The sequence below is a fragment of the Ambystoma mexicanum genome, chromosome 1p (assembly GCF_040938575.1).
Source record: "Ambystoma mexicanum isolate Mex_15411 chromosome 1p, UKY_AmexF1_1, whole genome shotgun sequence".
Lineage (NCBI taxonomy): Eukaryota > Metazoa > Chordata > Amphibia > Caudata > Ambystomatidae > Ambystoma > Ambystoma mexicanum.
Window position 1 is genome coordinate 1,502,138,814 of NC_090921.1, and position 27,005 is coordinate 1,502,165,818.

Genomic DNA, 27,005 nt, shown 5'->3' on the forward strand with positions numbered 1-27,005 from the left:
GATACGTGGTCTCTTGGACCAAGCGCAAGTAGCATTTTGGCTGCCGCGTTTTGTGCTCTTTGGAGTTTGTTTAGTTGGTAGGCATGGATTCCGAGGTATAGGGGGTTTCCATAGTCGAGTCTTGATATTACGATTGATTGGACCGCGGAGACTCTGTTGGGAAATGAGAGGTATGGAAGGATGCGCCTAAGGTTTTTGAGGTGGTAGTGGCAGGATTTTGAGACATTGTTGACTTGGCGCGAGAGTGTCAGGTCGGAGTCCAGGGTGCATCCAAGATTTTTCACTGTGTTGGAGGGTGTCGGTGAGTTGCCCATGGCGGGTGGCCAGGGTAGTGGGTGCGGAAGAAGGTCGGAGTTGCCGCAGACCATGATTTCTGTTTTGGAGGGGTTTAAAAGGAGGTGGCTTTGGGTCATCCAGAGTTCTATGTTAAGGAGGCAGGATGCCAGGTCAGGTCGGGAGTTGGGTTTCAAATTCAGGAGTTTTAGAATTAGTTGAGTGTCGTCGGCGTAGTTGTAACACAGGATATTGTGTGAGCGAATTATTGGTGGGAGGGTGATCATGTAGAGGTTGAACAGGAGGGCGGATAGACATGCTCCTTGAGGGACTCCTGTGTCAACTGGTCGGGCTTGTGAGGTAAAGCTTGAGAGTGTCGTTATTTGGTGCCTGTCTTTGAGGAATGAAGCTATCCATTTAAGGGCGGTTCCACGAATTCCTAGGGAGTGGAGGCTGTCTAGGAGGATTACGTGATTGATCGTGTCAAAGGCGGCCGATAGGTCGAGGGGGATTAGTGCGGTGCATCCCGCGGAGTCTGCTGTCATTTTAAGGTCATCCCAAATCAAGGTTAGGGTGGTTTCAGTTCCGTGACGTGATCTGAAACCTGATTGGGCGGGGTCTAGAAGGTTGTTGGTTTAGACCAAGGCATTTAGTTGAGAGTAGGCGGTTCGGTCAATGAGTTTGGCAAGGAACCTGGTGTTTGCGATTGGCCGTTAGTTTTTGGGCTCGAGCGGGTCGAGCGAAGGTTTTCTTATTAGAGGTTTGACGTGCACTATTTTGAATGCGTCGGGAAAAGTACCGGAGGAGAGGGAGAAATTTATGATAGATCTTGCATGTTCACCTACGCAAGTGGAGGCAAAAATTTCTTTAAGGGTTGTGGCTGGGCAAAGGTCCAGTGGTGATCCGGAGGGTTTGCGAGCAGATAGAAGTTTGAGAAATTGTTCTGGTCATAATGGACAAAAGGATTCAAATGTTGGTTGTGTAGAGGTCGTGGCCAAAGGGCTGGCCGGTATGGGCAGAGGGTTGCCCGGAGGCTGTAGTAGAGCTAGTTTGGTATTTAGAGTTTTTGTTCTTTCGATAGCCGTGTTGTAAAAGTGGAGGGAGAGTGAGTCGCAGAGTGATTGTGAGGGGGTTGGGACGGTTGTATTACAAGCGGATTGGTGAATTCTGAGATGATTGTGTGGAGTTCTTTTCTTGGGTTTTTGCAATTTAGGATTCGGGAGTTGTAGTGGGCTTTTTTTGTTTTCCGAATTTTGGCTTTGTATTGATATAGGTGTCGGGCCAAGGTGGTCCTGCTCTCGTGGGTTTACTCTTTCTGCCATTTGCGTTCTAGGTATTTGTAGATTCGTTTAGTGGTCTTCAGCATGTGTAAAAATTGTCAGTTTGATTTGAATGTAGAAAACTGGGAACTAAAGTGACATTTAGCTGAAGCCTGGCTTGAAGAGAGTAAATTCTGCCCGGCAACGGCCCCCGACAGGAGTGAAACCTGCTCAGCCACTCTTCCCAGGCCTGGCTGCATTCTGCTGCCCCTGCCAAAAGGAGATGATACCTCTCTGATTGAATTAGGGGAGGAGCACCTGGGGACTACAAGAAACTAAACAAAGCACTGTCCCTGGCTCAGGCAAATGTTATATTAGGAGGGTCGTAAATGGCTTCCTCTTGGAAGGAGAAGTGGGAGGGGCACTGCATCTGTGAGCAAGCTGAGCTTGGGGGAAGTGGATAAACCAGAAATTCCACCATGTGCTTTGGAAAACCACACCCCTTTGGGGCCAGAGCATGATTTAAAAAGATGGATAATTCATAGTGTGGACTTGTAAAAATAATATAAATAACATCATCATTCTTGTGATTTTTCTGTGCACATTTTAAGAGGTGTTAGGACCCTGTGGTATGTTCTTGGGGATAGTAGCGGAAAAAAGGTTGTTACTCCAAATGTATGCATGTTAAAAATCTGACACTTTATCATCTGAAACCCATATCCCTGGTGCACATTTGTGTAAAATCTGGAAAGGTTTAGAGGTCGTTATCTGGATGAAAAGGGGAGAATTCTATCATAAGTGGACACAACATCTTACAAAGACAGGGATCGGATGGTTTGGTGCTACAGAAAATATGTTAACTGGACGTATAATATTAGAAAAATGGTACATAGATAAATATGTATTTGGATCAGAAATAGATTTGTGTGCAATTTGACAAGGGGAGGATCCTCTGACCATAAACCTACCTCATCACTCTGACTCACAACCCAGTTCCCCCAATCAAGGGAGAGAGGAGGAACTGGCCAATGATAAGTTGAGAGGGTTGGGCATAGCAGAATTAGCCGACCCACCAACTTTCTAAACATATAAAAAGAGCCACTGGAAGCCAGATAGGACTTTCTTTTTCACTTTCTGTGGAGCATTTTGACAGACAACTCCACATCCTGATTTCAGACTTCACATCCAGAAATTCCAAGAACTCTAGAACCCAACAGCTGAACTCCTATCAGCAGGCCTTCAAAACCTAGCAACCAAACCAAACTTTTCAGACAGCCGGGCTGAGCTGTCTGATTCTTGCTAAAACCCTGTGCCAGAAACACCCAGAAAGCAGAGCTGTACCCGGAACCAGAGACCAGACCGCCGTGCAGTGCCAAGAACTTTTGTCAGAATCAGAGACCGTGGCGAGAGAACCGCCAGGAGTCCAGTCCAACCGGTTGACCCGATCCGTGACGAAGTCGCATTCCTGTCCAAAATCTACTGTGAGTACCCAGCTAGCACTGTGCCAAAACCAATCTCTTAGTTTAAAATAATCTAATCCAAACTATTTTGGCCTATTAGAACTGCCTCCTAGAATCGTGTCATTCTGTCATCTTTAAAACTGAAAACTGTCATCTGTCATTCTGAGCTTTAAAATTTCAAATCCGAAAAACTACCTTTACTAAATCGGCCGTATCTCCGGAACCGTTTATGCTAGCAGCGAGTTTTACTGTCATCTTAAAGCTAAGATCCAAAGCTTACCAACGAACCTAAAACCGACTTGCTACCCTTTATAGTTCCTCCGTAATTGCGCTCGACGCACGCGCTAAATTGCCGCGATTTGACATTTTGCTTCATTTTAGCCATGGGTAAAAATATTTGTCTTTGCTTCCATCTCTGAAATCTGTTTTCAACCTAATAACCATCCCTGAATCATTGATTGGGCTGGCCTGAACTGATTCAAAGTATCTATCACCTACCCTGAACCTCCGATATGGAATTAAAAGCAATTTGAGTATATTTTTCACTTTATTGCCACCACATATAAAAGGATTTTACCTGTGTTTAAAACTCCTACCTGTTTTCCTCTAAGCTTGCTAGGGGGGAACTGAATTATATTTGATTGCATTCCTGAGAACTGTGTGCTTTCCTTCCATCTCTTTACATTTCATAAAGGGGGGGGGTGGGTTGAATCGCTACCAGGTGGAAAAGTGATTACATTGTTTTGGTTGAAATCATATCAAGTTTTTTTTCCTGTACTGCATTTCATTCATCATTGCATTGTCTTTGAAGCCATAAAAGCATTCTCAGCTACTTTACCCTCTCTATATCACTTCTAAGCCATCAAAAAGAGTGTACCACTGTAACTTTATCCATTGTTGATCACTATCATCTTCACAAGTGTGCTATCAAATATTAATTTATTATAAAAGTGTGATATATATATATATATATATTGTTTAATTTTCAAATAAACCTTTTAAATTTGCAAAACAAACCTAATTCTTGGCTCAGCAGGGTCAGGGGGATTCTGAGAGAGGGGTGTTATATAGGGGTTGTCATCCAGAGTAAACGAACTGGACATAGAAATACATCAATAAGGGCTTCAATCAGCATCCCAGACTAGGCATTGACTTAGCTGTAGTGTTGAATTGTAGTCGCTTACAGTTTGCCCTTACATCTGGGCTCTCCTTTGATGTGGTCAGTTGCCCCACAGAGATAGCATGTTCCAAATACTCTCTGGAAGGGTGGCTTGGCCTGACCTCCTTCTGGTTTGTGACCAGAAGGTACACTAGCCTGTTGTGGTTTACCCTGGGGCTTACCCTGGTTATTTTGTTGTTTGGGGCGCTCTTTGGTTTGGGAGGTATTAGAAATCTCTTGGTTCCCTTTTTGTGGCTGCTTTCCCTCATCCTTTTCCTGAGTAGCCCCAAAATCCTTGTGAGTGGCCCTGTTGGCAACCCACAAGTCAGCAGCCTTAGCTAACTTCCTGGAATCTAATTCCCTTGAATCAGCCAAGTGCTGTCGGAGCTCAGGAGAGCAGACATCATAAATTGACTCCAACATAACAAGATTTCTCATTCCCTCATAAGTGTTCACCTTGTAACCCTTAATCCATCCCTCTAAGTTTTTCAAACATTCACTCACCCAGGTAGCCCAAGGGGTACCATCATTCTTTTTGAGGGTCCTAAACCTCTTAAGGTACTGGGAAGGGGTCTTCCCAAATCTAGCTATCAAAGCTAGTTTCACACATTCATAATCCTTCTTATTCACTTTCCATTACCACATCAGTTGCAACAGGGGGAAGCCTAGAGAACAACCAGGGAAGTAACTCATTCCCTTGAATGTCCTGGAGCCCATGATTATACTGAAACATCTTTAACCAATCCAACACATCCAACTTAGGTTCATACATACCCACTAATTCCTTAGGCATCCGGGGCCTTTTGGGACTGGAACTCCTAGAGGAACCAGAGGAGAGAGAAGCATTTTCCACAGACAACTTTTTCATTTCAAGTTCATGATTAAGCTCTATTTCTCTGAGTCTTAACTCAGCTTGCTTCTGCTCAGCCTGGGCATTCATTCTTCTGAACTCTAGCTCTTGGTTTCTTTCAGATTGAGCAATAAAACGTTTGTACTCTAATTCAAGCTTCATTTTCTCAAGTTCAAAATAAGCAGGGTTACATGTAGGACCTGGTATAGGCCCAGTAGGTACAGTAGGTAAGGCAGACAGAGGCTCAGAGTGGCTAACTTCATTAGGTTCACTTTCCTCTTCTGACTCATTATCAAGACTTTGATTCAAATCAATACCATCACTGTTGTCTACATTTGCTGGGGGGTCGGGGGGGGGGTAGATTCCTCTGTACCACCCAGACTTTGGTTTTCTAACAATCATTCTATAAGCTCCATTTTCTTGCCCTTCTCAGAGAGATTCTTATGTCTACACAAAATTTTTAAGCAATCAGCAGTTTTTGGCAGACAATGATTCTAGGGTATAACTCTCCATAGCAGACATAGAGACATAGTTAGAAAATCAGCTTTTTAGTGCTAAGATATGTGGTTAGTTGTCCTAAAGTGTTCAAAAAGCACTCTAAAGTGTATACTCAATACAAATCCCACCGCTGTACACCAGTGTTAGGCAGAAACCTGTGAAGTTCCGTCTGGGACCACTGCAAAAGATTTAAGACTACAGGTGTTTGGCAGTAAACCCACTTGGTAGCAGTCTGTACCACACAGATTCACTTGGTAGCTGTGGCTGAGCAGTCAGACTTCCCTCAAGAAGAGTTAGGCAGTATACAGAGCATTCACAATAGGTCAAAAGAACACAATAGAACAAGTAAACACTGACCAGGGCTTGGTGTAAAAGAGATAGACTTATTTATTTAAAACCACATCTAGAAAAACACACAGGCACTAATAGTAAGCAATTCAAAAACACGGTCACTAAAAGATATACACTCCCTTAGAAGAATATTAGACAAGTCTTAAGTAAAGCCCCACTTATTTTCAGACAGCGGTGAACGCTTAACGCAGATGGGACTCTAATAATTTGTTTTAAAAGGGAGAGAAAAGCAGAGAATAAAGTGAAACAGGTCCCAGCACTTTTACAGGAACACAACAAGAGAGAAAGGCAAAGTAAAACCATGAAGTTAGAGTTCAGTAGGCCGGATCCACTTTAACGAAATGTGTCCAAGGTCACACGGTTGCAGTGCACAAGAGTCTTGTAACGGTTCAAAAAAAAGAGTTGGACCAAAGAAAGGGACCAGTTAGAAGGTCAAAGCGGCTAGCCCAGTGCAGAAGGTTAAGGGGTTGTTATTGCCTTGTAGAAATCTTTAGAAAGGAAGGCCTGGCGGACACGGTACCTTTAAAGTGGTGAGAATATTCCAGCGGGGGCAGTTGTTCCTGGCAGCGGATGCAAGTCGGTGCTTCGTCCGGGGGAAGAGAGGATCTCGTCGGGGAGGAAGACAGGAGTCCGTTGCACTTCCAGGGAAGAAACCAGCCGTGGAGTTCTCAGTTAAAAGGAGCGGTCCTTTAGTTCGCAGTCCAGTGGTAAGTGGCTATCCGGTTGCCGGGGTGCTTGGCATGGGCAATTTGACCACAAGCCGGTCTGGGGTGCGAAGAGAAGACGGTAAACTGGTTGTGCCCACCAGTCAGGGGAAGAAGCCTCTCCAGCCGGGAGATCTTCTATGTCGTCGGGAAGTGGTGAGTCGGTTCCGCAGGGCTCCACCGGTGGTGTCGTCGTGGTAGGTCGGCTCAGCTTCTCGCTCGTCGGATTCTCAGATCCTGTGGCGACTTCTGAAGTTCCAGTCCCCAAAGCCCTGCTTTTATTCAGCACACCCCCATTCACTCAGCCTAGCTGTCAATCAAACATGCTAAGTGGTGAGCCGGTCGGCTCGCCACTTGGGCCAATAACACAAGAGTTCGACTTGAGTTACCAAGGTAACTCAGTCCAGGGTGCCTAAACCCCCTCCCACACTCCCTGTGGTACCCAGACAGAGTGGCACCACTTTTGGAGGCTTCTGTGGAGAAGCCCCCCAAAAAAGTGGAACAAAGGGCTCGACTTGGGTTGGAGTCACAGAAGAGAACACAAACGCCATTTTAGAATCGAGTCCTGGCAAAAAATACCAACCTGCAAATTAATATTAAATAAATAAACCGGCGGTATGTTCGAGGCTATGAGAATTAAATAATTAAAGTTGGTAGCCTCGAACAATGGGAAAATCCCATAGGAATATATTCACTGTCGAATATAAAAAGTAGTATCCACTGCCACCAGCCAAACCTCGATTAGGGGGGATGGAGACGTGCCCCCTCGACTAACAGACCCCAAGGCAATCGAATTGCCCCGACCAGTACGTCCACAATATGATGGTTTGTACTGGTTTCTGTTAATAATTTGGGACTAGTAAAGCCAATGGTGACTTTACATGTCCTGGGAGACGGTAGTCAGTCCCAGGGTATGGAGTCTATGGTGGGGTGTCACTATGACACCCCTGTGTTACTGCACGGAGGGTGCTGTGTAACACACATAGTAAAAACACATGAGACCCTATGGAGTAAAGGACCCCATAGCCCATAAAACACATTAGCAGTCAAAGGAACACCATACATCATGTCCAAGAGTGGGGGAAAAAGAGTCTCACTCTTGGCAGGAGAAAAAAACAAACTCCAGAAATCCAGCAAAGCTGCTGGGGGACTCACTAGTTTAGGAAATTCAGCTTAAAGAGAGAATTCTCCCTAACACAGCGTTTCCCAAAACCTTTGACGCGCAGCACGCTTCCCTCCAGCCAACCACCGGCCGCGTCCAAAGTTCGTCGACAGCACAACGTACTGCAAGCCAATGAGCCTTCTGTCCACGGAGCGAACATGGAAATGGGTCGGCACAGCGGAGCCAGATACTACACTTTTTTTGCTAAGTACATTTCAGTTCTTTGCAACAAAAGTACTGGTCAGATTTCCACCAAACACACAAAAGCACGCTTTCTGACCCAAGCCCCAGCTCCTGCTGCAAATTTGGTGCAAATCCGTCCACTCGTTCAGCCTGTAGCCGTGCGCCAAGTTTTTCCCCATTCAGTCTATAGAAGAAAAGAAAATGTGGGACCCCCTTATAACTTTGCCCCTCCTGCACGAAACCTCTCCAAACTTGCCAAAAAAATTCAGAGTGGGCCATATACTTTTTTTTCAAAGTTTGGTGAGGATTCCTCCAGGGGGAGTGAATTTATAGACTGCCAAAAAAGTGCTCTTCCCATGAGTTTTGCAACATAACCATAACTACACAGCCGCTACCGCGGGCCGTGTATATATATATATATATATATATATATATATATATATATATATATATATATATATAGAGAGAGAGAGAGAGAGAGATAAAGTGAGAGGGAGAGGAAGAGAACATTTTAGATTTTTGGAAATAAAGAAAAACATATTTCCTCTGTATGATGTGAGGGTGCAGAGGTAAGGCTCGGATACAATGGTATATATATAACCAAAGGAAGGAGACAAATAACACTTTAAAGGTGTGATATTCAGAATATATCCAATAGACTAGGTGTCACAACATCATCATTTAAAACCCATGTATATTACATCATAACTTTCAAACAATACAACACAAAAATCAATTTTAATTTAATTCATTATTTCAAGAAAACACCAAAATATATAAAAAAACACATTGTACACAATACAACAATATTTTCTCGTAAAATGATTCCACCTCTCATCAAACAGAATAATAAATCACTTGTTTCCCCAAACAATGGTGGCAACTCAATTCTTCTTATTCCCCACCATATTTTAGTAGCCCGATTTATATAAGTTTCTGTCCTTTATGTAACAAATCACTGGACATTCTTCAGGGGCCGAACAGTAATCTTGAGCTTCACATTACTTTCACACCAGATTTTAGAATCTATGGACACATAAATAAACACACATTACTACATGGGCATCTTTGGCCACCATGTAGACCTAGCCACACCCCAATCACCCCTAGGATTGACAGATATACAATTTATTAATATACCTCTCATCCGTCCGAAGAATTAATTGTCTTCTGACTCAAATAGCAAAACCCAGTAATGCTCTTCACCTTTGCAGTGGACAAGGCATTCGAAGAGTAAAGTACCTACAACAAGTACATATGAAAACTTAATCATAGGTCACCTAAAACATTTTAGGTCACCCACAACGATCTCAAATAACAACAACACTCAGGCTTACCCTGCAATCAAGGACTATTGACTCTCAATCCTACACCAGGTCTTCAGTCCACAATCGTTGACACAAATCTGAGTAGGGAAATTAACATCAAAGTCAAGGCGGAGTCCATATCTGGTCCCATCAATAAACCATCGGCACACTCTCTTACCTTTAACTAAAGTAACTGTGTTCTTTCACCATTCCCTCGGATACAATGGTGGCATGTTTTTGGGCAGACATTTTTATTATATGAAAAAGGGTTGAAAAAATGCCTATCTGTCTCTATAACTGAGACAGGTTTCACTGCCTCTGGGAAAACTAAGGAAATTGTCAGAATGTCCAAAACTATAAAGTCTGTCACTGTCGTGTCTCAAAAGCCCACCTCTGTCCTGACACTAATAACTTAAACCAACTGTACAAGGATATCTTCCCAAAGTAAAGGGTTACTTGCAGATGCAACCAATAGAAAGGTTCCCAGTCTCTCAGGTTATCCAAAGTGATAAAAATAAAGTAATGTTCAAAACTTTAGGACTCCCAGTTTAGGGTCATAATCCTTTTCCCTAGATTCCTTCTTGTAGTGTTTCTGTCCTTCTGGGGCCTCTCACACCTGTATTTCCCTATACAGTGGTCAGTAGGCAGTTCAGAAGAATATGCTCCTGTATTTCTATTGCTTATCCCACCAACTTGACACACTCCTTTTACCAAGCGTAGGATTCGTTACATTATATATGCTTTACTTATTTTGGGTCCGCGTCCCAGACTCGCAGTATTCAGGATGGTTCGGTTCACTCCACTGCCAAGCAATTGTGCTCTCATAGACTGTACCTCTTTTGGGTGCAATTACCAGACTCGCAATATTTATAACTGATTGGTTCACTCTCCTGCCAAGCAGTTATCCTTTTATGAACTTCTCAATGAATTTTGGGAGCTAGACTCGCAATATTCGAACCGGCCTGGTATACTCTCCTGCAAAGCCTTCGTCTTTTGGTGAGTTTGCCAGACTCGCAATATGTATAACTGCTTGGTTCTCTCTCCTGCCAAGCAGTAATCCTTTTATAAACTTCTCATTGAATTGTGGGTACTAGACTCGCAATATTCAAACCGGCTTTGTATACTCTCATGCAAAGCCTTCGTCCTTTCACGGACTGTCCCTCGAAATATTCTGATTAGCTTTGTTTCTGTTTCCCATCTCATATGGGTGTGGGTCCCTGACTCACACTTCATTCCCAGGGTCCCAGACCTTCTCGTTCTGGCTTCTGCCTTTACCCCCTTGATCCCCCGGACCTCCAGAATCTTTTGGGTAATCTGTGTACCTGTTTGCTTCTTCGTTGCAGGCACCGGTGTTTCCCAAGCAGCTGCTGCGTCTCTTGAGGATCCAGTAGCGTTCAGGGCTCCATCGCGATCTGTGGTTGCTCTGCGGGTGTCTGCTTCTCCCCGGTGATGCGTCCTCTCTCATGGAAACTTTGCAGGTGCTCTGGATTCCCTGGGGTTTCCTCTATGCAGCAGCCCGATCAGTCCTTGCTTCCTAGACCACCTTCGGGTTCTCCTCCTCCACTCGCGGATTCCCTCCTGCTGGCTCTCGTCTGCTTGCCCGCTGCGTGGCTCTCCTTCTTCCTCCTTGTAAGACAGGTCTCTCCTCGCATCTCAGCTGTGGTATATTTAAAATCCTGCTTGGGAAAATTGAAGTGCTTTGGAGCAATCGCATTCAATGAGAATCTAGAGCTCTCCCTCTGCTTTTCCAGAGAGATCCTTGAACTCCTGATCATCTTCTTCTTCTCAATATATAATATAAAGTCAGATGTAGTATACTTTGCATTCTCTAATGTTTCAGTCTTGTGGGTAGATTAAGTTTCCCAGTACTTTAAATAGAGTAATATGCAGCATACCTTGTTGTTTTAATCCTGTCAAGTATATTAGGTTGGCTATGACAATAGCAGATAATGGTCCTCTCAAAAGAAGAGGAAAGAGGATTTGGCGTTGGGGAAGGGTTTAGGTGTACTAACGCAGAGGAATACTGCGTTCTCTGTACATGGTCATCCCTAAATCCGAAAGGGGGTTCCTCCTCCATGTGATCCGTTCCCGGTGCACCACCCCCAGGGGGACTATTGTACTGTGGATGCACCGCCCTGACCCCATGGGAAAGGTCTCCTCCTTAGGGGAGAAGGGACAACATCCTCAGGTTCGTCACAATAGATAGGCCCACATTTTTTTTAAAACAAATTAGTATTCTAAACCCAGGGAACAGTGCCCAGGTGCCATTTTCACTCACAAGCACTGACACAATGGGCACAAAACATAATCCTTTTTGCAAGAGCGACCCCCCACCTATTAGTCCTGGTCCATCAAGCGAGCATGGGCAAGCTTTTACTAGCTTTTAATACTTCTGGGGTTATTCGGGTTAATCGGTAGTAGATACTCCTAGTTTTGCCAAGAGTGGGGCTAGCATGCAAGGAGATCGAATATCTTAGCCAGGATCACACCATTTGGTCATGTTTGAAAGCTGGGACTGGAGGTAGAGCTAAGATCTCCCAGTTCTACAGTCCACAAACTTAGCCACTCGAACGTAAGTACCAGTTAAGACGGCCAGACAGTGGCTTACTGGCAATATGAGGGTGGCAAGATAGGGTGAAGATTCCCTGAGAGCTCTGACTTCTTCAGCCATACACCTGTCTTGGGTCATTTTGGCGTCCGGGATCAGTGGGGGTTCTCCTGCACAGTATGGCTACTCGGAATCCCTGTGGGCATCTTTAGGAAATGTTTACAAGGCCGGTTTTATGGGTGTCCAAACGGGAGACACCCCGGGCACCGTTGGGCGTTAGGGGCGCAGCAGGCAGCCTGTTAATATCCCTCCGGGGAGTGCATGGAACCTTTTCATTTTAACAGCACTGTACGGACCCCGGACACAGAGGCAGGGGACACAAGCCTTCCCTGCCCACATCAATCTACCTTCCTTGATGCACGGAATGGCTCAATATTCTGCTAAGAGATTTTTTAAGGCGGCTACCACCGCCTAAATTAGCATCTCTTTGTGAACTTATAACATGCATAAACAGTGTGATCATTTCTGCGGTAGTTGGCCGTTTATGGTGGACTGGATGGGCTGCTGGCATAATCAAAAGGGCCAGAGAGTAGGAGTAGGCGGTTGTGGATGCAGGAGTGGGAGACCAAAGTAACTGACCAAAGGAAGCCACGATATTATAAGGGGAGTTATTGGCATTCATTTCTGGGGTTTTAGTAGATGGCTTGGCTCATTTTTTTGTTCGTGGGGTGTTTTAGAGAAATAAAATGAATGACTCTATAACATCCGAAAACCACTGTAGTTTCTTTTGAAAATCATTGCTTTCTGGTATATTCATCCAGTTGAAACAAAAGACCACAACTACCAGAATGCATTGATCTGTTAAACGAAAGCCAGGACTGGAGACACGTGCTTGGATAACAGGGAGTCGCCTTGAGAAAGTATGTTGTTTCCTGGGAGGTAGCAAGTTTGAGAAAGCATGGAGAAAACACAATGTCCGTACATACATGCTGCTTGTTGCTGCCATTTAATTTTTAGCAAATGGGTCAGGAAATGTATGTGCAGAGGTAGAAAACAATGCTTGCAGCAATAACTACTGGCAAAGCCAACAGTTTTGACATGTCTAGTGAAAAGGTGTTCTTTCTTGCTACTGTAGCTATTGAGATCACATGTACATGTACATTCGCGATTTTGCCTTACAATTGCATGTCCAAGTTACCATCATTTCGTAGGTTTTGCCAGAACATGCCAATATAAAACCTATTGCAGTTATTGTCGTCATACGTAAGGAACGTGCATAATTGCCAGGTATTCACACACTGGACAGATTTTGCCACCGGACTACAGCAACTGGAACACTTTAATAAGCATTTCAATATGTTGGAATTTAACTTGCATCATATAATTATAATGTGGTCATTTTGATTGAGCTTCTTGTAGATAGAGCACTTCAAAGCTCTGTATTAACCAGCGTTATTATTATCCACTCATGGGATTCGATTCATTGTCCTTGAATGAAGAAGTCCTAGTCCCTGGCACCTGGGTGGCAACTTGTTACTCGGTATATTGCCATTCCAGAAACCAGCGGCTTGCTCATGAGCTATCCATCTGGCATGCAACCATTTGCCAGAAGTTAACGTTGCGTGCCAAGGAACTCTGCCCATTAGGTAGCTGTTGTCATCACAAGCCTAAGTTCTCATGCAATCTTCTAGAAAGTTCCATCATCTGCTCCGGTACTCGCACCATACACCAGGTTTTCCCATTAAATGTCGCAACATTTGACACGTGTATCATGTGTTGTCTAGGCACGCAGTTCATATGGCAACGTGACTGCTTCACGTCATAACCTACTTCTCTGGTATTCTCCTATAGTGTTTTGCAGTAAAGGTATTATTTACAATTAACCTTACTTCATATAGCTGAAAACTGCCTTATTTCTAACCACCGACTAACTCTTTATTTGCCAGCTATTGACTGTTGTTATACTTTCGATTGAGACAAAATGGTGGGAAAATAGATGACAGCAGCAGCACTGGACGCTTTTGCGGAAGCATGATCTAGGAGCGCGCCCTTCATTTAGACAAAAAACAAACTCATGAAATAGATAATGAACTCCTCTTTAAAATATTGCATACGTTGTGTACCTAATAAGTCAATAAAACGGTATTTGCGTTGGAGTGATTCCGTGGTTCTGTAAAGTTGGTGCAGGCTGGCAGGAGAGGGTCGGTGTGCAGGGGCGTATTCCGGTGCTTCGCCCTCGGTGCAATATTGTCTAGAAACTGCGCTGCTTTTTACCTGCGTTTGCCTGCGCTAGCCCAGTTCCCACAATACGAGTGCTGCACATGTCGAAACTGTGCGAAGGCTGCCAGGGTCACGGAGTATCCGTGTGAATGCAACACCCAGCGCTGACCTCCTCCTCGCACTCGCAAGAGGAGGCGCTCGGGAGGCACCACGTAATGCCAGAAAAACAGAGCCAGGGCTGGCCTGGACTTTGTTCAGCCCTCGCCCTGCAGACAATAAGATAATTATGGCAAACAATTACCCGGCATGTCAGGTAACTTTTCTCCATGGGCCGGGCCTCTGCTTCTCTGGAGGCCCTCCCCTCTTGGAGAAACACCTGTTCCAACCTGCCAAGCAGGTTGCCGCTTAATGCGCGTTAAGCCCGACAGGAACACTTGGCAAGCAGGTTTTACTTTAGCTCTTTTTAACTTAGTAATCGGGGTATTTCGCGGGGAGCACACACGCAATCGGACGAAGAGGCCTGTCGGGGGGCCATTAAGCACCCTACAAATGATGGAGGTCCGCCACCGGGAAGAATATTATTAACGACAAGGAGTCGCGATTTCGAAATAACGTGTGGACTTGTCCCCGCAGAAGCTGCCGGGGTGCCTCTGATCCTGATACCCCGGGCTTCTCATCAGCCACGCTCCCCGCTCCGGCCCCACGAGGGAGGGAGTGCAGGTTGCGGAGAGACCCTCCAGGCGCGGGGACGTCTTCGCCTTGGACCCACCGACCCCCATTTCACCGGGCGTGCTTTGCGTGCGGACAACATGGACATTTGCGGGACGGCCCTGCGGTTCCTCCTGGCCCTGCTGCACGTTGGAGGTAAAGGGTGCTCCATTTCAAATGTAAACCGAGCAAACCGTGTGCAAAGTGTGTGTCCGTGCGAGGTTTCCAGTCAGAATACATTGCCATCCGTCCTGGTCGAGTTGGGTTCGCTTCCCTTTGTTATTGAGTTTCCCAGGAAGTATTTGAGGGTCCGCCCTAACATACATGTGTTGAAGTCACGCCACATGGCGTTGCCCGTGCCATACAATGGAGCGAGCTTGTATTTTTCAGCGGAATGACTTACATCTCTGTGCCTTATTTTCCCCAACTGCGAAACTGGAGTGCCCTAGAAATGATTCTTTTTAACTACACCCATACATGGTTTAATATACCCCACTGCTGCTCTGTAAATAATCATGCTTTCCATGTTAATAGTTGCTTCCCTGTCGCACGCATGCAAATGTGAGCCATGTTCGCTCCTCGATGTAACTGGAAAAAATGAAGTGCAGGTACACGCCAAGCTACAAAGCCGGACATTCCGAGGCGGCGCTCCCGTTTCCGCGCGGCACCCTGGGCACAGGTCCTTTTAGGCACACCCTGTTGTTTGCGGGCAATGCTCAGTAAGATTACATTATGTGACAAGGAGCACACACTTGGGTAAAGCAGTGGCTGAGATCTTTTCACGCAAACTTCCAATTTGTTGTTATACATTGTGTTAACAAACTTTGAATAGCTATGTTAAATGAGGCTTAGTTTTTAGTGTATCAAACTAGCAGATATTATAGCTGTAAACTAGGCTTTAGAAGGGGAGTTTTATTATTGCTCGCGTTCATTGCCTAATATTCGGTAGGTGAATGGAGCTGTGTCTGAGTTTCCATCACAACTCCAACAATTCCAACATTTAGATATTGGAATAGCCATTGCCAATAACAAAAACAGCATACAAAAGTAATTTCTCAGGATATCCAAATCCATCCCTGCGCCATCAAGGGACACCAATGGTAACAGGTGAAGCCCGGAACGGTGTTCCATGGTAGCACGCGAAGCCCGCTTAAGGAAACAGTGTTGCACGCCTTGTGTGCTAAGAGCATATTGGCTGCATGTTTGTCCCCCCTTTTGGTTCTGCAGGGTGGGCCCTGAAGGAGACATTCTGAACACTCTGGGTGGTGGATACGGTGCTGCTTTTACCTGCAAAGGCTAGTCCCTTAATTTGCGATTAAAAGAGAAATAAAAAGCTTTCATGTTCACCTGACAACATAGTTGAGTACCGGTACTCTCTTTCAAGCATTAAGTGCAGGTACTCAAATGATAAAAATATGAAGTGCAGGTACTGAGGGGCCGAGTAGCACTGGCCCATTTAAAGCACTACTCGTGGGGGAATTGTGTGTTGGCCATGGAGAGTGTCATGCAGAATTCTGGGCCACTGAATGATGACTAGTAAATGTGTCTTTATAAGACTGATGCTGGTAGTACAGTGGGTGTCTGCCCTGCTGCTCCCGGCACACCCACTGTGTAGATCTGCGAGATCTTGGTGCAGCCTGCCATATACATGTGTGATTCCTAGCAGGGCAGACTCACACCTTCGTCCTTAGGAGGTTGATAACATGAGTAAGATTGAGTTTCATCACACTCTGGCTGAAGACGCGTGACTGCGTGCAAAGGGGTGACTCAGGATTGGGAGAATGCTTTGCGGAAGAAGGAGGTGGGGAAGAAGCGTGAGTGCGTGCTAAGGGGCGACTCGGGATTGGGAGAATGCATTGCGGAAGAAGGGGGTGGGGAAGAAGCGTGAGTGTGTGCTAAGGGGCGACTCGGGATTGGGAGAATGCAATGCGGAAGAAGGGGGTGGGGAGGAAGCGTGAGTGCGTTCTAAGGGGCGACTCAAGATTGGGAGAATGCATTGCGGAAGAAGGGGGTGGGGAAGAAGCGTGAGTGCGTGCTAAGGGGAGACTCGGGATTGGCAGAATGCATTGCGGAAGAAGGGGGTGGGGAAGAAGCGTGAGTGCGTGCTAAGTGGCGACTCGGGATTGGGAGATTGCATTGTGGAAGAAGGGGGTGGGGAAGAAGCGTGAGTGCGTGCTAAGGGGCGACTCGGGATTGGGAGAATGCATTGCGGAAGAAGGGGGTGGGGAAGAAGCGTGAGTGCGTGCTAAGGGGTGACTCAAGATTGGGAGAATGCATTGCGGAAGAAGGGGGTGGGGAAGAAGCATGAGTGCGTGCTAAGGGGCGACTCAGGATTGGGAGAATGCATTGCGGAAGAAGGGGGTGGGGACGAAGCGTGAGTGCGTGCTAAGGAGCGACTTGGGATTGGGAGAATGCATTACGGAAGAAAGGTGTGCGGAAGAAGCGTGAGTGCGTGCTAAGGGGCGACTCGGATTGGGAGAATGCATTGCGGAAGAAGGGGGTGGGGAGGAAGCGTGAGTGTGCTAAGGGGTGACTCGGGATTGGGAGAATGCATTGTGGAAGAAGGGGATGCAGAAGAAGCGTGAGTGCGTGCTAAGGGGCAGCTCGGGATTGGGAGAATGCATTGCGGAAGAAGGGGGTGGGGAAGAAGCGTGAGTGCATGCTAAGGGGTGACTCGGGATTGGGAGAATGCATTGTGGAAGAAGAGGGTGCGGAAGAAGCGTGAGTGCATGCTAAGGGGTGACTCGGGATTGGGAGAATGCATTGTGGAAGAAGGGGGTGCAGAAGAAGCGTGAGTGCGTGCTAAGGGGTGACTCGGAATTGGGAGAATGCATTGTGGAAGAAGGGGGTGCAGAAGAAGCGTGAGTGCGTGCTAAGGGGTGACTCGGGATTGGGAGAATGCATTGTGGAAGAAGGGGGTGGGGAAGAAGCGTGAGTGCGTGCTAAGGGGTGACTCGGGATTGGGAGAATGCATTGTGGAAGAAGGGGGTGGGGAAGAAGCGTGAGTGCGTGCTAAGGGGTGACTCGGGATTGGGAGAATGCATTGTGGAAGAAGGGGATGCAGAAGAAGCGTGAGTGCGTGCTAAGGGGTGACTCGGGATTGGGAGAATGCATTGTGGAAGAAGGGGGTGCAGAAGAAGCGTGAGTGCGTGCTGAGGGGGGACTCGGGATTGGAAGAATGCATTGCGGAAGAAGGGGGTGGGGAAGAAGCGTGGGTGCGTGCTAAGGGGCGACTCAGGATTGGGAGAATGCATTACGGAAGAAGGCGGAGGGGAAGAAGCGTGAGTGCGTGCTAAGGGGTGACTCGGGATTGGGAGAATGCATTGCGGAAGAAGGGGGTGCGGAAGAAGCGTGAGTGCGTGCTAAGGGGCGACTCAGGATTGGGAGAATGCATTGCGGAAGAAGGGGGTGGGGAAGAAGCGTGAGTGCATGCTAAGGGGCAAATGCATTGCGGAAGAAGGGGGTGCAGAAGAAGCGTTAGTGCGTGCTAAGGGGTGACTCAGGATTGGGAGAATGCATTGCGGAAGAAGGGGGTAGGGAAGACGCGTGAGTGCGTGCAAAGGGGCGATTCAAGATTGGAAGAATGCATTGCAGAAGAAGGGGGTGGGGAAGAAGCGTGAGTGCATACTAAGGGGCGACTCAAGATTGGGAGAATGCATTGCGGAAGAAAGGTGTGCGGAAGAAGTGTGAGTGCGTGCTAATGGGGACTCGGGATTGGGAGACTGCATTGCGGAAGAAGGGGGTGCAGAAGAAGCGTGAGTGCATGCTAATGGGGAAACGGGATTGGGAAACTGCATTGCGGAAGAAGGGGGTGCAGAAGAAGCGTGAGTGCGTGCTAATGGGGACTCGGGATTGGGAGAATGCATTGCAGAAGAAGGGTATGCGGAAGAAGTGTGAGTGCATGCTAATGGGGAAACGGGATTGGGAAACTGCATTGCGGAAGAAGGGGGTGGAGAAGAAGCGTGAGTGAGTGCTAAGGGGTGACTTGGGATTGGGAGAATGCATTGCAGAAGAAGGGTATGCGGAAGAAGTGTGAGTGCGTGCTAAGGGGCGACTCGGTAGAAGGGGGTGGGGAAGAAGCGTGAGTGCGTGCTAAGGGGCCACTCGGAAGAAGGGGGTGTGGAAGAAGCGTGAGTGCGTGCTAAGGGGCGACTCAGGATTGGGAGAATGCATTGCGGAAGAAGGGGGTGGGGAAGAAGTGTGAGTGCATGCTAAGGTGCGACTCGGAAGAAGGGGGTGGGGAAGAAGCATGAGTGCGTGCTAAGGGGCGACTTGGGATTGGGAGAATAGATTGCGGAAGAAGGGGGTGGGGAGGAAGCGTGAGTGCGTGCTAACGGGTGACTCGGGATTGGGAGAATGCATTGCGGAAGAAGGGGGTGCGGAAGAAGCGTGAGTGCGCGCTAAGGGGCGACTCAGGATTGGGAGAATGCATTGCGGAAGAAGGGGGTGGGGAAGAAGTGTGAGTGCATGTTAAGGGGCGACTCGGATTGGGAGAATGCATTGCGGAAGAAGGGGGTGGGGAAGAAGCGTGAGTGCATGCTAAGGGGCAAATGCATTGCGGAAGAAGGGGGTGCAGAAGAAGCGTTAGTGCGTGCTAAGGGGTGACTCAGGATTGGGAGAATGCATTGCGGAAGAAGGGGGTAGGGAAGACGCGTGAGTGCGTGCAAAGGGGCGATTCAAGATTGGAAGAATGCATTGCAGAAGAAGGGGGTGGGGAAGAAGCGTGAGTGCATACTAAGGGGCGACTCAAGATTGGGAGAATGCATTGCGGAAGAAAGGTGTGCGGAAGAAGTGTGAGTGCGTGCTAATGGGGACTCGGGATTGGGAGACTGCATTGCGGAAGAAGGGGGTGCAGAAGAAGCGTGAGTGCATGCTAATGGGGAAACGGGATTGGGAAACTGCATTGCGGAAGAAGGGGGTGCAGAAGAAGCGTGAGTGCGTGCTAATGGGGACTCGGGATTGGGAGAATGCATTGCAGAAGAAGGGTATGCGGAAGAAGTGTGAGTGCATGCTAATGGGGAAACGGGATTGGGAAACTGCATTGCGGAAGAAGGGGGTGGAGAAGAAGCGTGAGTGAGTGCTAAGGGGTGACTTGGGATTGGGAGAATGCATTGCAGAAGAAGGGTATGCGGAAGAAGTGTGAGTGCGTGCTAAGGGGCGACTCGGTAGAAGGGGGTGGGGAAGAAGCGTGAGTGCGTGCTAAGGGGCCACTCGGAAGAAGGGGGTGTGGAAGAAGCGTGAGTGCGTGCTAAGGGGCGACTCAGGATTGGGAGAATGCATTGCGGAAGAAGGGGGTGGGGAAGAAGTGTGAGTGCATGCTAAGGTGCGACTCGGAAGAAGGGGGTGGGGAAGAAGCATGAGTGCGTGCTAAGGGGCGACTTGGGATTGGGAGAATAGATTGCGGAAGAAGGGGGTGGGGAGGAAGCGTGAGTGCGTGCTAACGGGTGACTCGGGATTGGGAGAATGCATTGCGGAAGAAGGGGGTGCGGAAGAAGCGTGAGTGCGCGCTAAGGGGCGACTCAGGATTGGGAGAATGCATTGCGGAAGAAGGGGGTGGGGAAGAAGTGTGAGTGCATGTTAAGGGGCGACTCGGATTGGGAGAATGCATTGCGGAAGAAGGGGGTGCAGAAGAAGCGTGAGTGCGTGCTAAGGGGTGACTCAGGATTGGGAGAATGCATTGCGGAAGAAGGGGGTGCAGAAGAAGCATGAGTGCGTGCTAAGGGGCGACTCGGGATTGGGAGAATGCATTGTGGAAGATGGGGGTGTGGAAGAAGCGTGAGTGCGTGCTAAGGGGTGACTCGGGATTGGGAGAATGCATTGTGGAAGAAGGGGGTGCGGAAGAAGCGTGAGTGCGTGCTAAGGGGTGACTCGGGATTGGGAGAATGCATTGTGGAAGAAGGGGGTGGGGAAGACGCGTGAGTGCGTGCAAAGGGGCGATTCAAGATTGGAAGAATGCATTGCAGAAGAAGGGGGTGGGGAAGAAGCGTGAGTGCATGCTAAGGGGCGACTCAAGATTGGGAGAATGCATTGCGGAAGAAAGGTGTGCGGAAGAAGTGTGAGTGCGTGCTAATGGGGACTCGGGATTGGGAGACTGCATTGCGGAAGAAGGGGGTGCAGAAGAAGCGTGAGTGCATGCTAATGGGGAAACGGGATTGGGAAACTGCATTGCGGAAGAAGGGGGTGCAGAAGAAGCATGAGTGCGTGCTAATGGGGACTTGGGATTGGGAGAATGCATTGCAGAAGAAGGGTATGCGGAAGAAGTGTGAGTGCATGCTAATGGGGAAACGGGATTGGGAAACTGCATTGCGGAAGAAGGGGTGGAGAAGAAGCGTGAGTGAGTGCTAAGGGGTGACTTGGGATTGGGAGAATGCATTGCAGAAGAAGGGTATGCGGAAGAAGTGTGAGTGCGTGCTAAGGGGCGACTCAGGATTGGGAGAATGCATTGCGAAAGAAGTGGTTGAGGAAGAAGCGTGAGTGCGTGCTAAGGGGCGACTCGGTAGAAGGGGTGGGGAAGAAGCGTGAGTGCGTGCTAAGGGGCGACTCGGAAGAAGGGGGTGTGGAAGAAGCATGAGTGCGTGCTAAGGGGCGACTCAGGATTGGGAGAATGCATTGCGGAAGAAGGGGGTGGGGAAGAAGTGTGAGTGCATGCTAAGGTGCGACTCGGAAGAAGGGGGTGGGGAAGAAGCATGAGTGCGTGCTAAGGGGCGACTTGGGATTGGGAGAATACATTGCGGAAGAAGGGGGTGCGGAAGAAGCGTGAGTGGGTGCTAAGGGGTGACTCGGGATTGGGAGAATGCATTGCGGAAGAAGGGGGTGCAGAAGAAGCGTGAGTGCGTGCTAAGGGGTGACTCGGGATTGGGAGAATGCATTGTGGAAGAAGGGGGTGGGGAAGAAGTGTGAGTGCATGCTAAAGGGCGACTCGGGATTGCGAGAATGCATTGCGGAAGAAGAGGGTGCGGAAGAAGTGTGAGTGCGTGCTAAGGGGCGACTGAGGATTGGGAGAATGCATTGCGGAAGAAGGGGGTGGGGAAGAAGCGTGAGTGCGTGCTAAGGGGCGACTCGGGATTGGGAGAATGTATTGCGTAAGAAGGGGGTGCGGAAGAAGTGTGAGTGCGCGCTAAGGGGCGACTCAGGATTGGGAGAATGCATTGCGGAAGAAGGGGGTGGGGAAGACGCGTGAGTGCCTGCTAACGGGTGACTTGGGATTGGGAGAATGCATTGCGGAAGAAGGGGGTGCAGAAGGAGCGTGAGTGCATGCTAAGGGACAACTCGGGATTGGGAGAATGCATTGTGGAAGAAGGGGGTGCAGAAGAAGCGTTAGTGCGTGCTAAGGGCCGACTCGGGATTGGGAGAATGCATTGTGGAAGAAGGGGATGCAGAAGAAGCATGAGTGCGTGCTAAGGGGCGACTCGGGATTGGGAGAATGCATTGTGGAAGAAGGGGGTGCAGAAGAAGTGTGAGTGCATGCTAAGGGGTGACTCGGGATTGGGAGAATGCATTGTGGAAGAAGGGGGTGCAGAAGAAGCCTGAGTGCGTGCTAAGGGGCGACTCGGGATTGGGAGAATGAATTGCGGAAGAAGGGGGTGGGGAAGAAGCGTGAGTGCGTGCTAAGGGGTGACTCGGGATTGGGACAATGCATTGCGGAAGAAGGGGGTGCGGAAGAAGCGTGAGTGTGTGCTAAGGGGCGATTCAAGATTGGGAGAATGCATTGCAGAAGAAGGGGGTGGGGAAGAAGCGTGAGTGCGTGCTAAGGGGCGACTCAAGATTGGGAGAATGCATTGCGGAAGAAAGGTGTGCAGAAGAAGAATGAGTGCGTGCTAAGGGGCGACTCGAGATTGGGAGAATGCATTGTGGAAGAAGGGGGTGCAGAAGAAGCGTGAGTGCGTGCTAATGGGGTCTCGGGATTGGGAGACTGCATTGCGGAAGAAGGGGGTGCAGAAGAAGCGTGAGTGCATGCTAATGGGGACTCGGGATTGGGAGACTGCATTGCGGAAGAAGGGGGTGCAGAAGAAGCGTGAGTGCGTGTTAATTGGGACTCGGGATTGGGAGACTGCATTGCGGAAGAAGGGGATGGGGAAGAAGCGTGAGTGCGTGCTAAGGGGTGACTCGGGATTGGGAGAATGCATTGCAGAAGAAGGGTGTGCGGAAGAAGTGTGAGTGCGTGCTAAGGGGCGACTCGGGATTGGGAGAATGCATTGCGGAAGAAGGGGGAGGGGAAGGAGCGTGAGTGCGTGCTAAGGGGCGACTCGGTAGAAGGGTGTGGGGAAGAAGTGTGAGTGCGTGCTAAGGGACGACTCGGAAGAAGGGGGTGGGGAAGAAGCGTGAGTGCGTGCTAAGGGGCGACTCAGGATTGGGAGAATGCATTGCGGAAGAAGGGTGTGGGGAAGAAGCGTGAGTGCGTGCTAAGGGGCGACTCGGAAGAAGGGGGTGGGGAAGAAGCGTGAGTGCGTGCTAAGGGGTAACTCGGGATTGGGAGAATGCATTGCTGAAGAAGGGGGTGGGGAAGAAGCGTGAGTGCGTGCTAAGGGGTGACTCGGGATTGGGAGAATGCATTGCGGAAGAAGGGGGTGGGGAAGAAGCGTGAATGTGCGCTAAGGGGCGATTCGGGATTGGGAGAATGCATTGCGGAAGAAGGGGGTGCAGAAGAAGCGTGAGTGCGCGCTAAGGAGTGACTCGGGATTGGGAGAATGCATTGAGGAAGAAGGGGGTGGGGAAGAAGCGTGAGTGCGTTCTAAGGGGCGACACGGGATTGGGAGAATGCATTGCGGAATAAGGGGGTGCGGAAGAAGCGCGAGTGCGTGCTACGGGGCGACTCGGGATTGGGAGAATGCATTGCGGAAGAAGGGGGTGCGGAAGAAGCGTGAGTGCGTGCTAAGGGGCGACTCGGGATTGGGAGAATGCATTGAGGAAGAAGGGGGTGGGGAAGAAGCGTGAGTGCACGCTAAGGGGCGACTCGGGATTGGGAGAATGCATTGCAGAAGAAGGGGGTGGGGAAGAAGAGTGAGTGCACGCTAAGGGGCGACTCAGGATTGGGAGAATGCATTGCGGAAGAAGGGGTTGGGGAAGGAGCGTGAGTGCGCGCTAAGGGGCGACTCGAGATTGGGAGAATGCATTGCGGAAGAAGGGGGTGGGGAAGAAGCGTGAGTGCGTGCTAAGGGATGACTCGGGATTGGGAGAATGCATTGCGGAAGAAGGGGGTGGGAAAGAAGCGTGAGTGCGCGCTAAGGGGCGACTCGGGATTGGGAGAATGCATTGCGGAAGAAGGGGGTGGGGAAGAAGCGTGAGTGCGCGCTAAGGGGTGACTCGGGATTGGGAGAATTCATTGCGGAAGAAAGGTGTGGGGAAGACGCGTGAGTGCGTGCCAAGGGGTGACTCGGGATTGGGAGAATGCATTGCGGAAGAAGGGGGTGGGGAAGAAGTGTGAGTGCGTGCTAAGGGGTGACTCGGGATTGGGAGAATGCATTGCGGAAGAAGGGTGTGTGGAGGAAGCGTGAGTGCGTGCTAAGGGGAGACTCGGGATTGGGAGAATGCATTGCGGAAGAAGGGGGTGGGGAAGACGCGTGAGTGCATGCTAACGGGTGACTCGGGATTGGGAGAATGCATTGCGGAAGAAGGGGGTGGGAAGGAAGCATGAGTGCGTGCTAACGGGTGACTCGGGATTGGGAGAATGCATTGCGGAAGAAGGGCGTGTGGAGGAAGCGTGAGTGCGTGCCAAAGGGCGACTCGGGATTGGGAGAATGCATTGCGGAAGAAGGGCGTATGGAGGAAGCGTGAGTGCGTGCTAAGGGGTGACTCGGGATTGGGAGAATGCATTGTGGAAGAAGGGGGTGTGGAGGAAGCGTGAGTGCATGCTAAGGAGCGACACAGGATTCTTGGGAGAGAGTGACGTGGGCGCGATGCATTATGAAATGGTTCATGGTAGCAGAGTTCACCAAGCATATTCCTTGTACAGGCCCGCCGTATGAGTAAGTGTCTGCTCCCCAATACACCTCTCTCAAAGGACATGTGTATACAGGCTCACAAACAGGATTTCCATTGAGTCTGTGAGCCTGTGACTCAGTCAACAGTGCAGCTGCTTGAGACTGGCCATTTTACGTAGGCTGAGTAGTGTGGGTTCACCTTGCTGCTCATACCAGATCCCTACCTAAATAATAAATTACAAACAACTTGTGTGTATGGAAAATTTGTAGGCCATAGGCATTTTATTTTCTTACAGAAAATCCATCATAACAAATTATTACATAGACATATGCTTTTGGGCACATTGTGTCCAGTTCCGAAGCCGCTCAAGGCTCCTTCTGAGTCTTTGTTATCCCTGAGCCTTCGTTCCTGGGCACATGCCGCCTACGACGTTTCTTGGACCGTGTACCGAAAGAGTACTCGGCGTTCTTGCTTCCACTTTTGCACCATCTTTTTGTACCGTGTACCGAAGGAGTACTCGGCGTCCTGGCTCCTGCCTGCACACCCCCACCTATTCCGTTTCTCTTGTAGGGAGGGCTGGGTGGCAATGTTTTTCCTTTCCCTTCACCAGGTACCAAGAGCCTACCCGAGAGAGGTGAGCTCTTACCTGGTTTGTGCCGCCTCTTCTTTTCCAGGCTTACTTATACCCCCCCGGCCTTTTGTTCCTTCCTTGGGGCGGCCGGGTTACCCCCTGACCTCCTGTTGTTATATTTCGCACCTACCCAGGTGCTGTTACCTGCCCTTCCTGAGCCTTTGTTTCTTGTGGCGCCATTTGGACGCCCCTCCCTACGCTTTTGCGCCTTTTTCCCCCCACCCCGCGCCTAAACTCCCAGACCCTCTATCGTTCCGCATTTCATGCGGCCCGGGGCCTGGGTCATAGGCTGAGTAGTGTGGGTTCACCTTGCTGCTCATACCAGATCCCTACCTAAATAATAAATTACAGACAACTTGTGTGTATGGAAAATTTGTAGGCCGTAGGCATTTTATTTTCTTACAGAAAATCCATCATAACAAATGATTACATAGACATTTGCTTTTGGGCACATTGTGTCCAGTTCCGAAGCCGCTCAAGGCTCCTTCTGAGTCTTTGTTATCCCTGAGCCTTCGTTCCTGGGCACATGCCGCCACACCTGAGTGGGTGTCCTTTACGCCCGCTCAGGTCCCCCCCAAAATCCCCCTTCCTACAGCCTCTTGCCTGGAGTGCCCTAAAAATGTTGTCGGAAAAAAACCCCATCCCAACCTTTGATAGGTGCACTCCATCTTGGTGAAACATGTCCGGGTTGCTCCGGTGTAAGCCATGTCTTATGAAATGCAGACCTGTACTCTTGCAGTACTTCTCTACTGATTTATTTAACTTCTTTCTCGCTATCTCAATTGCGTGTCTCTTTTGTGCCCCATGCCAGATCCTTCTAGGTATTATTTCTGACATATAAATCTCTGTCTTCCACCAGCTGCGAGCTAAGCTATGTAGTGACTCACAGATCCTTCTTTACAATTTGCCCATGTTTGTGCTCACCAGATCGTTCCCCCCTAAATGTATAACCAGGTACTCGGGGGGGTTCCCTGAAACCTATTAAGTCCGATAGCCTGTCGTGGATGTCCACCCAGTGCATCCCCGGGAGGCCCCACCATGACGTAATTGTGTTCCTGAAATGTAATCCTTGGTTCACCTCTTCCAGCCACCTGCCCGCCCGGGACACAAAAGAGTGTCCCACTATCCAGGCCGATTTGTAGGGTCCGACCTCTGTGGAAACGGGGGAGATAAATATCATATCAGTTCCTCCCTTATGTAACTCTTAAAACATTGCGACTTCCATCCCCCAATTCGTTTCACCCCCTTCGTTCCCAGGCCCCCCGCCCACGCAGAGGTTGCTGCCCCTATCCTGAAAGAGTGTGTCCCAAACTCGGCTGGATCCCCTCCTGCCTTTGCCACTGCCTGCTTCAATACCACCTGAAACTGGTACCTGCTGAGTGCACTGCCGTCCTTATGTATCAATAACTGCCAGTCAATTTCTGGTCGCAGATCTAAAAATTCCCTGGTGATGCATCTGGGACAGTGGTCCTTCTCTCTGATGCAATTGAGATCTATCACTCTCCCCCTCCCTGTTTGGTCTGTCTTAGATTTCCTTAGCATTATTGACATACCTTTGTCGCCCATACTGATGTCTTTCCTTGCCAGGCCGTCTCCTGCCATCGTATTCCTGGCCACCAGTTCCCCTATTCTGAAAGCCCCATAGTACGCTAGCGCAAATGCTGCCCTGAACAGCGCAGTTTCGTATGTGCTGCTGCATGTATTTGGTAGCACTTTCAGTAAAATTATCAACTTCCCAAAATTGACCGGCCTTCTGCTATCTGGCTTCTTC

The 27,005-nt window shown here is 48.9% G+C and overlaps 1 protein-coding gene across 1 annotated transcript in view; it reads left to right on the forward strand.

Moving 5' to 3' along the window:
• The first annotated feature begins 14,424 nt into the window (after positions 1-14,424).
• NECTIN4 (nectin cell adhesion molecule 4) overlaps positions 14,425-27,005 on the forward strand; it is a 478,950-nt gene continuing 466,369 nt past the window's right edge. Inside the window, exon 1 of the mRNA XM_069607194.1 lies at positions 14,425-14,838. Coding sequence (XP_069463295.1) covers positions 14,784-14,838 — 55 coding nt within the window. The 5' untranslated portion in view covers positions 14,425-14,783. The remainder of the gene's footprint in view (positions 14,839-27,005) is intronic.